Below are 15,161 nucleotides of genomic sequence, written 5' to 3'. Positions count from 1 at the left end.
ATACACTCTTCAGTTCTGACCGGTCATCCTGGCATTAGGGGGACATTGGATTTATGCTCCCGGTTATACTGGTGGCCCCAGATGTCCCGAGATGTCCGGGGTTTTGTCAAGGCCTGCGCTGTTTGTGCTCGGGGGAAGAATGTTAGGAGACGCCGTGAAGGTCCTATTCTTCCCCTACCAGCTCCATGTAAACCTTGGTCGCACATATCCATGGATTTCATTACGGATTTACCCCCGTCACAGAGAAATACCGTCATCTGGGTAGTGGTTGATAGATTTTCTAAGATGGCCCATTTTGTCCCATTAAGTAAATTACCCTCAGCTAGGGACCTAGCTGACCTGTTTATTAAGGAGATAGTCCGTTTACACGATGTTCCAGAAGATAGTGTTTCTGATCGAGGGGTACAGTTCGTGGCACGGTTCTGGCAGGCGTTCTGTAAGCGCATCGATGTTAACCTGTCGTTCTCTTCCGCCTTTCACCCTGAGTCCAACGGACAGACGGAGCGTATGAATCAGGAACTCATTCAGTACCTTCGTCTGTTTGTCTCGGACAACCAGGAACAATGGGTGAAGTTTCTGCCTTTGGCGGAATTCGCTATAAATAACCATACCAGCTCATCATCTCAGTTTTCCCCCTTTTTATGCAACTACGGGTTCCATCCCCGCTTCACCATATCTGTCTCCTTGCCAACGGATAACCCGTCGGCTGATTCCTTTACGGGGGAGCTGGACGCAGTCTGGGTCCAGGTTCGCAAGAACTTACTGGAATCACAGGAGAAGTTGCAGAAACAAGGTGCTGGTAAACGCACTCTGTCTGACCCCTTTGCAATTGGTGACCTAGTCTATCTGTCCACAAGAAATTTAAAGTTAAAGGTACCATCGCTCAAGTTAGCTCCTCGTTTTGTCGGGCCATTCCCTATTTTCAAGGTTATTAACCCGGTGGCCTATGAACTAACCTTACCTGACTCCTAGAAGGTGCATAACGTCTTCCACAAGTCGCTCTTGAAGAGGTTCGTTCCCCCGGTATTGCCCACCCGCAAACCTCCTCCTCCCACCCTTGTCCAAGGAGAGATGGAGTTCGAGATAGAACGAATTCTGGACTCCAGGCGGGTACGGGGTGCTTACCAGTATTTAGTGCACTGGAAGGGGTTTGGACCCGAGGAGCGGTCATGGGTTCCGGCCAAGGATGTTCATGCTCCGCGGCTACTTCCTCACTTTCATAGGACCTACCCCCTCAAGCCAGCACCGGGTCATGGGGGTCCGATGTCCCCCCGTAAGAGGGGGGGTACTGTCAGGATGGGTGGCTATCGGGGTCACCGTGCCCGCACGGCGGATGCTGTCGCCCCTGCGAGTGCGCGTCGCAGGGGGACTCCTACGTTGGTCATCACTCCTGGCCACCCGACTCCTACACGGTGCAGAGGTGCTAGGAGCATGGCGGCTGCTGCTCGGCGCCGTGTCCCTGTTTCCATGGCAGCCTGCTGCATCCCTACTGACCTAGCCTGGTCTGCTAGTGCTGAGGGAGGTTCTCCCAGCATTTCTGATTATCCTGCTGCTGTCAGGTGCTCCGCCCCAATCAGCCGCTGGGGCGGGAGCTCTGACAGCTTTTAAACCCTGAAGTGGCTTCCTGACACTGCCAGTGTTTGTTTAGGCTTCCTTGCACTCACCAGCGTTACCTTGGATTCCTGTTTTCTAGTGTATTGACCTCGGCTTTTCCCCTGACCTGACGTCGTCTCCTCCTTCTGTACTGTGTTTCTCCGGACTGACTTTTAGTGCTTGACATTGGCTTGCTCCTAGACTGGTTTGCGGTTTTCCCTTTGTGCTTCGCTGTGGTTGTCTGTTTGTCTGTCCATTTGTTTTCTGTTTCCAGGGATTGTGGATTTCCCCAGCATTCCCTTAGCCAGTGTAGGGACCGTCGCCCAGTTGCCCGCCTGGGGTTAGCCAGGAGTGGAGGCAAGTAGGCAGGGACAGGGGTTGTGGGCTACGTTGCAGGGACCCCTGACTCCTGCTTTACCTGGTTTCCTGACACCCTGTTGGAAGATCTTAAAAATGGGTTACAAGCAACAAAGTATGCCAAATTGTGCTTGGAAGGTATCCTAGGTGCTGTATGTAAACAATTTGTGAAAACTGAAGTCCTGAAGGAAGAAATTGCCTCTTTAAAAAATAGTAGAGAAGAAACTATCCTCAGGCACCAGCTACTTTATGAGCTACAGGAGTAGCTGGAGAATTACAAAAGAGAGCTGGAAGACACTAACGATCTAGAGATGACACCAGGAGTCACTTTACAAATGGTGGGAAGAAACTGGCTGCCCCTCTGATGCAGATGAGAGATGCCATTTTGCAAGCTGAAAATTTCTAACTGCTTGTGGACCATTTCAAAAAACGTTTAAAGCGTGATATATACACTGAAGAAAATGTCAAGTAGGTCATTAAGACAGTACAAGATAGTGAGGGATTGCTTAGTTTCCTGAGTTTTACCACAAATTCTGGCCTAGACATGGGTTGCTGATGTGCGACAACTAGAGATGAGCGAACGTACTCGTCCGAGCTTGATATTCGTGCGAATATTAGGGTGTTCGGGATGCTCGTTACTCGTAACGAGTACCACGCAGTGTTCTGGTTACTTTCAGTTTCCTCTCTGAGACATTAGCGCGCTTTTCTGGCCAATTGAAAGACAGGGAAGGCATTACAACTTCCCCCTGTGACGTTCAAGCCCTATACCACCCCCCTGCTGTGAGTGGCTGGGGCGATCAGATGTCACCCGAGTATAAAAGTCGGCCCCTCCCGCGGCTCGGCTCAGATGCCGTGTGAGTTAGTGAGGGAAAGTGCTGGTCTATTGGAGTTGCTGTAGGGAGAGTGTTTGTAGTGAGTGTAGGCTTCAAGAACCCCAACGGTCCTTCTTAGGGCCACATCTACGTGTGTGCAGGCTGCTGTTAGCAGTGGAAAAAAATTTTTTTTCTTTCTCAAAATCGGCAGTGCAGAGCATTGCACCCGGTATTAGGGACAGAAGTGGTGCTTAGGCAGGGAGAGTGTTAGGAGTGAGTGTAGCCTTCAAGAACCTCAACGGTCCTTTCTAGGGCCAAATTTAACCGTGTGCAGTACTGTGCTGGCTGCTGTTAGCAGTGTTGCATTTTTTTTTTTTTCAAAAAATTGTCTGTGCAGAGCATTGCACCCTCTATTGATACTACAGGGACAGAATTGTGTAGGCAGGGCCACAACACAGTTATTGTTCATTGAATATCCGCAGTGGGGCCCTCCCTTTGCAAATTTGCGAAAAAATTATATTTGGCCTGCCTGTGTCAGTCCTAAGGTCTCCGTGTACGTGTGTGCTGCGTGGAGAACGTACAAAAATCAAACGCAACCAGCTACGGTTTACTGCAGGCTTGCGCCATTGTCTTTCCTGACTGGCAAATACCTGCTCTGCCAGAGTTAATACCTCTGCTACACTAAAGTTGTGTGACACTTTTTCAGGGCCACACCACAGTTATTAATTAAACGTATTGTTCATTGAATATCCGCAGTGGGGCCCTCCCTTTGCAAAAAAGCAGGGAAAAAATTATATTTGGCCTGCCTGTGTCAGTCCTAAGGTCTCCGTGTACGTGTGTGCTGCGTGGAGAACGTACAAAAATCAAACGCAACCAGCTACGGTTTACTGCAGGCTTGCGCCATTGTCTTTCCTGACTGGCAAATACCTGCTCTGCCAGAGTTAATAACTCTGCTACACTAAAGTTGTGTGACACTTATTCAGGGCCACACCACAGTTATTAATTAAACGTATTGTTCATTGAATATCCGCAGTGGGGCCTTCCCTTTGCAAAAAAGCGAAAAAATTATATTTGGCCTGCAGGCTTGCGCCAATTTATTTCCTGCCTGGGAAATCAAATCACTGGTAATACAGCATGCTGAGGGGTAGGGGTAGGCCTAGAGGACGTGGACGCGGCCGAGGACGCGGAGGGCCAAGTGAGGGTGTGGGCACAGGCCGAGCTCCTGATCCAGGTGTGTCGCAGCCGACTGCTGCGCGATTAGGAGAGAGGCACGTTTCTGGCGTCCCCACATTCATCGCCCAATTAATGGGTCCACGCGGGAGACCTTTATTAGAAAATGAGCAGTGTGAGCAGGTCCTGTCCTGGATGGCAGAAAGTGCTTCGAGCAAGCTATCATCCACCCACAGTTCTGCGCCGTCCAGTGCTGCAAATCCGAATCCTCTGTCTGCTGCTCCTCCTTCCTCCCAGCCTCCTCACTCCACTACAATGACACATGCTCAGGAGCGGGAACACTCCCAGGAACTTTTCTCGGGCCCCTGCTCAGATTGGGCAGCAGTGGTTCCTCTACCACCAGAGGAGTTTATCGTCACTGATGCCCAACCATTGGAAAGTTCCCGGGGTCCGGGGGATGAGGCTGGGGACTTCCGGCAACTGTCTCAAGACCTTTCATTGGGTGAGGAGGACGATGACGATGAGACACAGTTGTCTTGCAGTGAGGTAGTAGTAAGGGCAGTAAGTCCGAGGGAGCAGCGCACAGAGGATTCGGAGGAAGAGCAGCAGGACGATGAGGTGACTGACCCCACCTGGTGTGCAACGCCTACACAGGACAGGTCTTCAGAGGGGGAGGCACGGGCAGCAGCAGGGCAGGTTGCAAGAGGCAGTGCGGTGGCCAGGGGTAGAGGCAGGGCCAGACCGAATAATCCACCAACTGTTTCCCAAAGCGCCCCCTCGCGCCATGCCACCCTGCAGAGGCCGAGGTGCTCTAAGGTCTGGCAGTTTTTCACAGAGACGCCTGACGACCGACGAACAGTGGTGTGCAACCTTTGTCGCGCCAAGATCAGCCGGGGAGCCACCACCAACAGCCTCACCACCACCAGCATGCGCAGACATATGATGGCCAAGCACCCCACAAGGTGGGACGAAGGCCGTTCACCGCCTCCGGTTTGCACCGCTGCCTCTCCCCCTGTGCCCCAACCTGCCACTGAGATACAACCCCCCTCTCAGGACACAGGCACGACCGTCTCATGGCCTGCACCCACACCCTCACCTCCGCTGTCCTCGGCCCAATCCAGCAATGTCTCGCACCGCACCGTCCAGCCGTCGCTAGCGCAAGTCTTTGAGCGGAAGCGCAAGTACGCCGCCACGCACCCGCACGCTCAATCGTTAACCGTCCACATAGCCAAATTTATCAGCCTTGAGATGCTGCCGTATAGGGTTGTGGAAACGGAGTCCTTCAAAAGTATGATGGCGGCGGCGGCCCCGCGCTACTCAGTTCCCAGTCGCCACTACTTTTCCCGATGTGCCGTCCCAGCCCTGCACGACCACGTCTCCCGCAACATTGTACGCGCCCTCACCAATGCGGTTAGTGGCAAGGTCCACTTAACTACGGACACGTGGACAAGCACAGGCGGGCAGGGCCACTACATCTCCCTGACGGCACATTGGGTGAATTTAGTGGAGGCTGGGACAGAGTCAGAGCCTGGGACCGCTCACGTCCTACCCACCCCCAGATTTGCGGGCCCCAGCTCGGTGGTGGTATGTTCGGCGGTGTATGCTTCTTCCACTAAAGCACCCTCCTCCTCCTCCTCCTCCTCCTCCTCCTCAACCTCTGTCTCGCAATCTAGATGTGTCAGCAGCAGCAGGACGTCGCCAGCAGTCGGTGTCGCGCGGCGTGGCAGCACAGCGGTGGGAAAGCGTCAGCAGGCCGTGCTGAAACTACTCAGCTTAGGAGATAGGAGGCACACAGCCCACGAACTGCTGCAGGGTCTGACAGAGCAGACCGACCGTTGGCTTGCGCCGCTGAGCCTCCAACCGGGCATGGTCGTGTGTGACAACGGCCGTAACCTGGTGGCGGCTCTGCAGCTCGGCAGCCTCACGCACGTGCCATGCCTGGCCCACGTCTTTAATTTGGTGGTTCAGCGCTTTCTGAAAAGCTACCCACGCTTGTCAGACCTGCTCGTAAAGGTGCGCCGCCTCTGCGCACATTTCCGCAAGTCCCACACGGACGCTGCCACCCTGCAACATCGCTTTAATCTGCCAGTGCACCGACTGCTGTGCGACGTGCCCACATGGTGGAACTCTACGCTCCACATGTTGGCTAGGCTCTATGAGCAGCGTAGAGCTATAGTGGAATACCAACTCCAACATGGGCGGCGCAGTGGGAGTCAGCCTCCTCAATTCTTTTCAGAAGAGTGGGCCTGGTTGGCAGACATCTGCCAGGTCCTTCGAAACTTTGAGCAGTCTACCCAGGTGGTGAGCGGCGATGCTGCAATCATTAGCGTCACCATTCCTCTGCTATGCATCTTGAGAACTTCCCTGCAAACCATAAAGGCAGCCGCTTTGCGCTCGGAAACAGAGCCGGGGGAAGACAGTATGTCGCTGAATAGTCAGAGCACCCTCCTGTCTATATCTCAGCGCGTTCAGGAGGAGGAGGAGGAGCATGAGGAGGATGAGGAGGAGGGGGAAGAGACAGCTTGGCCCACTGCTGACCGTACCCATGCTGCTTGCCTGTCATCATTTCAGCGTGTATGGCCTGAGGAGGAGGAGGAGGAGGAGGAGGAGGATCCTGAAAGTGATCTTCCTAGTGCGGACAGCCATGTGTTGCGTACAGGTACCCTGGCACACATGGCTGACTTCATGTTAGGATGCCTTTCTCGTGACCATCGCATTCAACGCATTCTGGCCACTACGGATTACTGGGTGTACACACTGCTCGACCCACGCTATAAGGAGAACCTTCCCAGTCTCATTCCCGAAGAGGAAAGGGGTTCGAGAGTGTTGCTATACCACAGGACCCTGGCGGACAAGCTGATGGTAAAATTCCCATCCGACAGCGGTAGTGGCAGAAGGCGCAGTTCCGAGGGCCAGGTAGCAGGGGAGGTGCGTAGATCGAGCAGCATGTACAGCCCAGGCAGTGCAACAGTCTTTAAGGGCCTGGCCAGCTTTATGGCTCCCCAGCAAGACTGTGTCACCGCTCCCCAGTCAAGGCTGAGTCGGCGGGAGCACTGTAAAAGGATGGTGAGGGAGTACGTAGCGGATCGCACGACCATCCTCGGTGACGCCTCTGCCCCCTACAACTACTGGGTGTCGAAGCTGGACACGTGGCCTGAACTAGAGCTGTATGCCCTGGAGGTGCTTGCTTGTCCTGCGGCTAGCGTCTTGTCGGAAAGGGTGTTTAGTGCGGCTGGGGGAATCATCACATATAAGCGTACCCGCCTGTCAACCGACAGTGCCGACAGGCTAACACTCATCAAGATGAACAAAGCCTGAATTTCCCCAGACTTCTCTTCTCCACCAGCGGACAGCAGCGATACGTAAGCAATACGTAGGCTGCACCCGCGGATGGAAGCTACGTTCTCTCTCACCATCCAAAATGGGGACATTTCTGCTTCATCAATCTGTGTCTAATATTCCTCCTCCTCCTCCTGCTCCTCCTCCTGAAACCTCACGTAATCACGCTGAACGGGCAATTTTTCTTAGGGCCACAAGGCTCACTCATCTAATTTTTCTAAACAATTTTTATATGTTTCAATGCTCTTAAAAGTGTTGAAACTTTAACTTGAACCAATTTTTCGTTAAACTGGGCTGCCTCCAGGCCTAGTTACCACTTAAGCCACATTAACCAAAGCGATTAATGGGTTTCACCTGCCATCTTGGTTGGGCATGGCCAATTTTTACTGAGGTACAAGTACTGTTGGTACACCAATTTTTTGGGGCCCTCACCTACAGTGTAATCATAGCAATTTGTATGTTCTTCGCCTGCACTCATGGTACAGAAGTGTGTGTGGGGTTGGCCTACACTTTAGCTACATAAATGTAACTTGGGCCTTGGCTATACTGCAACTACTGAAATGGAACTAAGACTGCGCTCCCGCTATACTGCTGCTTCGGAATTGTTACTGGGGCCTGTCTTGAGTGCTACTATTGCTGACATGGAACGAAGACTGCGCTCCCGCTATACTGCTGCTTCGGAATTGTTACTGGGGCCTGTCTTGAGTGCTACTATTGCTGACATGGAACGAAGACTGCGCTCCCGCTATACTGCTGCTTCGGAATTGTTACTGGGGCTTGTCTTGAGTGCTACTATTGCTGACATGGAACGAAGACTGCGCTCCCGCTATACTGCTGCTTCGGAATTGTTACTGGGGCTTGTCTTGAGTGCTACTATTGCTGACATGGAGCGAAGACTGCGCTCCCGCTATACTGCTGCTTCGGAATTGTTACTGGGGCCTGTCTTGAGTGCTACTATTGCTGACATGGAACGAAGACTGCGCTCCCGCTATAATGCTGCTAGTGATATGTTACTGGGGCCTGTCCTAATGCTACGGCTGAAATGTTACGAATTATGGGCTCTGCCTATACCGCTGCTAATGGTATGTCTCTGGGGTGTGGAAACAGAGGCTTCCCAAAGACATGATGGCGGCGAGGCCATTTCCCACCAACGCGGTTACTGTTAAGGTGCATATAACCACGGACACGTGGAGAGGACACGTAGTGCCTCAAAAACATCCCCCTCCTCCTCCAACAGGGAAAACATTCTTGGCAAATGCCTTTGCATTGGTTCGTCTGGTGGCAGTCCAAGAATTTCACCTTTACCGACACTACAAGAGAGCCCCCCCACCATCCCCCCGCCACGGCCCACTTAATCCTGGCCACATTCCGAAAACCAACAAAATAAAACCGCGCTACTAGGTCCGCAGTCACCACCACATTACCACCAACGCGGTTACTGTTAAGGTGCATATAACCACGGACACGTGGAGAGGACACGTAGTGCCTCAAAAACATCCCCCTCCTCCTCCAACAGGGAAAACATTCTTGGCAAATGCCTTTGCATTGGTTAGTCTGGTGGCAGTCCAAGAATTTCACCTTTACCGACACTACAAGAGAGACCCCCCACCATCCCCCCGCCACGGCCCACTTAATCCTGGCCACATTCCGAAAACCAACAAAATAAAACCGCGCTACTAGGTCCGCAGTCACCACCACATTACCACCAACGCGGTTACTGTTAAGGTACATATTACCAGTCTGACTGGGGCATGCAGACACCTTGACAGAATGAATAGTGTGTGGCACATAGGTTCCCCATTGCTATGCCCACGTGTGCAGCTCCTGATGGCGGTGGCACAGGATTGGATTTCTCATTGCTTCTGTACAGCATTGTGGGCTATCGCCCCGCCCCTTTTAAAGAGGGTCGCTGCCTAGCCGTGCCAACCCCTCTGCAGTGTGTGCCTGCGGTTCCTCCTCATGGCAGACGCACTTCTAAATAGACATGAGGGTGGTGTGGCATGAGGGCAGCTGAAGGCTGCGCAGGGACACTTTGGTGTGCGCTGTGGGGGGGAGGGGGGGCGGTTGGTCAGCATGTAACCCAGGAGAAGTGGCAGTGGAGTGTCATGCAGGCAGTGATTGTGCTTTGTTGTAGCTAGTGTGGTGCTTAGCAAAGGTATGCCATGCTAATGAGGGCTTTTCAGAAGTAAAAGTTTTTGGGAGGGGGGGGCCCCACTCTTGCCGCTATTGTGGCTTAATAGTGGGACCTGGGAACTTGAGATGCAGCCCAACACGTAGCCCCTCGCCTGCCCTATCCGTTGCTGTGTTGTTCCCATCACTTTCTTGAATTGCCCAGATTTTCACACATGAAAACCTTAGCGAGCATCGGCGAAATACAAAAATGCTCGGGTCGCCCATTGACTTCAATGGGGTTCGTTATTCGAAACGAACCCTCGAGCATCGCGAAAAGTTCGTTCCGAGTAACGAGCACCCGAGCATTTTGGTGCTCGCTCATCTCTAGCGACAACCAATCTAGGTGGAGGACAGATGGAGTTCCCAAGAGCTCAATATCTCCTAAGTTGCCACAGTATATACAATCACCCACTAATAAGGCAGAAATTAATTGGGAAAAGGCCCAGTCGCACCTTGTGGATCATGTGAGAAGTATTGCAAAAAGTTGACCATATTTGTGAAGCAGAAGATGCTTGAGGAGGGGGAAGCAGGGGGTTACTTTTTGGCCTCTATAATTAAGGCACAGGGATTATCGTTTTATGTGGCAGGATTGAGAAGGCCTAATAATTATCTGGTTATATGGGAAGATGAAATTTTGGACATATTTTTCCCTTATTTTAGAAAATTTGATACATCTCTAAGTACGGATCGCGAAGAACTTTATGAATATTTAGCTCAAGTTCAACTACACATTTTGTCTGCTGATCAAAGAGTAAAGTTAGAGGCTCCTTTGGCAATGAATGAATTAGAGACCATACTGCCTAATGAAAGAGCACCAAGGTTTTATGGCCGTTTGTCATCTGTGCAAGCATAGCACTAATAAGGATGTTTTTAAACAGAATGTAAATATTCCCTGTCATTTGTAAAGCACACCTTACCATGTATCTCTATTTAAAAATAACAACTTGATTATACTTTTAAAGCCTTACAAGCGATAACTGTAAAATAATTTTACTATAAGCTTACCCATATTTGCTCTAGTCCTTTACTGCCTCTAGTTTCTTATACAAAGAAAACTTACTACATTTCATCAATTTTTTTTTCTCTTTTGACACTATCTATGTTAGTCAACCAAGCATAAAATGCAAGACCCTATCTGTAGTGTATGTATAATTCTGTGTGAATTATGCTCTCCCTGGCAACAAATCACTAAATCCAGTCTCACAACTATCCCCCTTGGATTTAAAAGCTGCTGAGTTCATGGCTACAGTATATGTTGCCTAAAATAATATCAATATACTGTATAATCCCTGAAAATTACTAGAGACTCAAGGTATTGTATCTCTTTAAACAGTATGTGACGAAGTTAAAAAATGAAACTGTCACGTCCGTGCGGCACAACACCACACTCAGCATGGGCACGGGGTGACATTCACACTGAACGCAAGAATTATACACCACACAATGCAAGACAGTGAGCACCACTGCAGGAAGATGGAAAAAAGCCTGTCCCTTACTAAACAGGGAGGTGAGGAGCCCTTGCCTGCTAGTTGAGTTATTGTCCTGATAAGGACAGCCCTGCTGTCTTCTTCTGGGCCCTGACTATCCCTATAGGAACCCCTGGAGAGATGGACTGGACACTGCAATACCAAACAATAAAGGTAACCAAAAAGCAACAGAAAGTATACAGCAGCACTTATCTGAGTATGGAAGCTTTTCACCCAGGCTATAGGTTCTCACTAGAGATGAGCGAGCGTACTCGGAAAAGCACTACTTGCTCGAGTAATTTGCTTTATCCGAGTATCACTGTGCTCGTCTCTGAAGATTCGGGTGCCGCTGCGGCTGACAGGTGAGTCGCAGCGGGGAGCAGGGGAGAGCGGGCGGGAGAGAGAGAAAGATCTCCCCTCCGTTCCTCCCCGCTCTCCCCTGCAGCTCCCCGCTCCGTGCCGGCACCCGAATCTTCAGGAACGAGCACAGCGATACTTGGATAAAGCAAATTACTCGAGCGAGTAGTGCTTTTCCGAGTACGCTCGCTCATCCCTAGTTCTCACCAATTCTAGCCTCTACTCTAAAGAACTGAATAAGCAGCAAGGAGGAAATGGAGGGGTATGGATATGAAGCTCTCCACACCTGCTGATAGGAAGAGCAACTGGAGAACCACACCCCAAACCCCCTCCCAGGTATGACTAATAGTCAGCATGCAACCGTGCAGCATACAAAGAGACAGCAACAAGCAACCTCTGCACAATGTGCATTAACCCTTGTCCTGCATAGCAACAGGGCGACAGGTCAGACCCTTCATTGCGGCCACCATGCCACGATGCTGTCACAACCGACAAGCCGCAACAGATCCCAATACAAGCTATATTAAATAGGAATTATATATACAAAGTGCATAAATAATTTGTTCTAGTATTGGGCAACCTATGTGCTCTATCAATTATGCAATGTTTTTCAGAGCTGCTAGGTAATAAAGTCGTTATGAGTTTCATTAGAAAGTCAGTTATGTTGGTTGGTGTAATATTTTTGGGGATACACCTAAACTTTATGTTGTTCCTTCTACTTCTATCTTCAAGATCTGCTATCTTGTTCGTCATGCGAGTTACGTCTTTCTCCAGCACATAATGGGCATCTATGAGGCTGTTATGAGAGGTGGTGAGTTCCTTTATTTTATCCTCTATGTGTCCTGTGTGCTTCCCTATCCCTTGTAGGCAGGAATTGAATCCTGCAGAATATTGGTTGAAGTCACTCTGGATTGTGCCTCTCAGCAACAGAACCATATTCTTGATGAATTCCTCTTAAACTGGATGACTAGATGCAGGAAGGCTCGCTATAGGATCTTCCTCAGGGAAGACATTTCTTTGTGGGAAGGAAGGAGGCGAGAGTCTAGGTCTCTACTTCTCAGGGCTTATTGAGGTGGATAAGGGGGGTGGGACACATGGTGAGAGCTCAGTAGCCATCTCGGGTGACAGTGCAGGGCTGGCATGTGGATTTCCCATGATGTCACTTGCCCCCCTTCCCGATGTGGATTTACTAACAGCTCTTTCTGCATCTGGCTGCTATTTTCTGCAGTGTTAGCTGGTAACTTCAGAGGAGTTGAGAAAGATGGGGAAGTACTCTGATGATCAGTTGCCATCTTGCTAGCTGCTGCTGGGCTGGTCTGTTGCTCCCTTTCCCCCCCCCCCCCTCACCACCTCCCGAGATAAGACTCCTGTTCTCTCCTTTGCTGGGCTGCATTTTGCAGCAGAGTTGGCTTTTCTGTACGGCGGACTAGGAGGATCCCACTCTGCTTCTACACTTGATGTAGAGCTGGTGGGGGAGGGCAGTCCCCTGCTGTCTACAGCTTACTCCGTCCGGCTCTTTGTGCTACAAAAAAGTCTGACACCTTCTGTATAGGTGGTTTGACATGATCTGGATCTAGGTAGGTAAGCCTTTCTTACAGGTAATATTGCTGCTGCACTTTGCTTTTGTAGATATTTAGGTGCTTTGACATGATCAGGATCTAGGTAGGTAAGCCTTTCTTACAGGTAATATTGCTGCTGGACTTTGCTTTTGTAGATATTTAGGCTGGGCTCTTTGTGGAGCTCAGTGAGAGACGTCCGTCTTGGTCTGCAGTCAAGCCACGCCCCCAATTTGTTTTAGTTATGAAACACAATGATTGGCAGACATTGGTCCTTATGCCACAAACAGGTAGCTAGACTGTAGGCATGATAGAAAATGAAGTTCCGAAATGAAGTCATGGAAAAAGAAAGTTGCAACTTCAGAGTCCAGTTCTTATAAATTATCTTAAATTAAAATTTAACAAAACTCTTCATTGCTTTGTAACTTGCTTTTTTTACTTATACAACATATAGCAATTTAATATTAGTCTTATTTCCAGCATAACTTTTTCCACATCACAGTAATTACACTTTATTGTTATTCTCCTATTTACCTTTCCCCATTTGTAAGAACCAAAGTTCCCAAATGAATTGCCTTCCCAGGAGCAGAATACAATTGTTCTGTGCGGTCTCCATCCAGTCTTCACCTTTAACATTATAGAGCTCATAATGGAAGCCATAGTTGCTGCACTACTGATCCACTCCTTTGTTTTTCTTCCATATTCATCAGCATGAGAGCTACCAAGTATGATGTATCTGTCTGAATAAAATACATTTATATACAGGTGAAATTAATATTAAACTACCAGTGCTGCATTTTTTCTTGTTAAAGTTACAATTTTATCTTTAAACCTTTAAGGACAAACTGTTTTTCAGTATTTCTTTTTTTTTTAATCTGTTTTTATTAGTTTTAACAGTTTCACAATAAACAACTCTCCAGAGCAAAATTCAATGTTATTTAATATGTCAACAAAGACAATAGAAAATATAAAGACATGACATCCACTGAGAGTAAAAAAGCATGAATATCACATCTCTGATTGTCTGAGTGAATTGAGTAGATTGAGTGGGATAACATATATTTTAAACATATTATAAATAGAGATGAGCAAACATACTCGTTAAGGGCGATTTCGCAATCGAGCATCGCGATTTTCGAGTACCTGGCTACTCGGGTGAAAAGATTCGGTGGCGCCGGGGGGCGGGGGGGGGGGCGGCGTGGTGGAGCGGGGGGTAGCAGTGGGGAACACGGGGGAGCTCTCTCTCTCTCTCTCTCCCCCCACTCCCCTCTGCAACCCCCCGCTCACCCCCGGCGCCCCCCGAATTTTTTCACCCGAGTAGCCAGGTACTCGAAAATAGCGATGCTCAATCGAGTAATTACTTGAAACGAGTACGTTCGCTCATCTCTAATTATAAACATACAGCATCACTGAGAGAGGTGTCTATATGTACAATGTGCAGTGAGGGACCAAGGAGGAAAAATAAAAAAATAAAAAGAATCATAGTTATTTGATTTGTATGTTCAAGTTAGGTGTAACCTAGAAGCAGTTTTGCATTTTCAACCCCACCTTTCAAGAGGCATAACTTTTTTATTTTTATATCAACATAGCCATGTAAAGGTTTATTTTTGTGGGGAGATGCAACAAGGCCTAGTGCTTTCCTACTGTTATGTTATAGTTAGATAGTTGGAGTCTCAGGTTAAGGCCAGCTACACACAGCAGAGCCAGATTCCGCATGCGGGTCCTCCCAGCATATTCTGGCTCTGACCACGGCTGGTGACCCGGTGTACCTGCTTATACGCAGTACAGATTTTTCACCTAAATGTTTGTTTTTCCTGTGCCGTCACTAGGCAATGACAATTGCGTATGAGTTGGGGTTTGAACAGCTTTCATTAACTCCAATGGAAGCCATCCGCACAGAGTCCGCAGCAAAACAGTATGCTCGATTTTTGCTCCACTCGCGGAAAACGGAATTCGTTTCCACGAGTGTGAAGGAAGAAGACAGTTTACATACCTTTTAAAGCATGCTATTTGCTGCGGATCCTCTGTACGAACGACCGCCATGGATTGCGCAATGAAAAATCGGTGGTGTGAAGCCAGCCTCACAGTTTTATTTCTGAAAAAAATATTGAAACTGCACATCCTATTTCACAAATGTAATAATTATAATATTAAATCCTGACCTGTAACAGGATCTACACCTATCAGTTAATAGCACTAAAACCCCTTAGTGACGGCCCCATTGCCTTTTTACGTCCTAACTAAGTGGGCTTTAATCCTAGAGGACATAAAAACATGCATCCTCTTTGGATTAAAGCCCTCTTGGCTGAGGACGTGACAGCTCCATGCTGTCGGTGCCC

General features: G+C 49.3%; 1 protein-coding gene across 1 annotated transcript in view; it reads right to left on the bottom strand.

Moving 5' to 3' along the window:
* NAALADL2 (N-acetylated alpha-linked acidic dipeptidase like 2) overlaps window positions 1–15,161 on the bottom strand; it is an 855,965-nt gene that overhangs the window by 209,687 nt on the left and 631,117 nt on the right. The window contains 1 exon segment of the mRNA XM_066601349.1: window positions 13,357–13,562. Within this exon segment, the coding sequence (XP_066457446.1) occupies window positions 13,357–13,562 (206 nt within the window).

Source organism: Eleutherodactylus coqui, chromosome 1 (genome assembly GCF_035609145.1).
Source record: "Eleutherodactylus coqui strain aEleCoq1 chromosome 1, aEleCoq1.hap1, whole genome shotgun sequence".
Lineage (NCBI taxonomy): Eukaryota > Metazoa > Chordata > Amphibia > Anura > Eleutherodactylidae > Eleutherodactylus > Eleutherodactylus coqui.
Note: the sequence above shows the minus strand (reverse complement) of the source record. Positions and strands in the feature narration are given on the sequence as shown.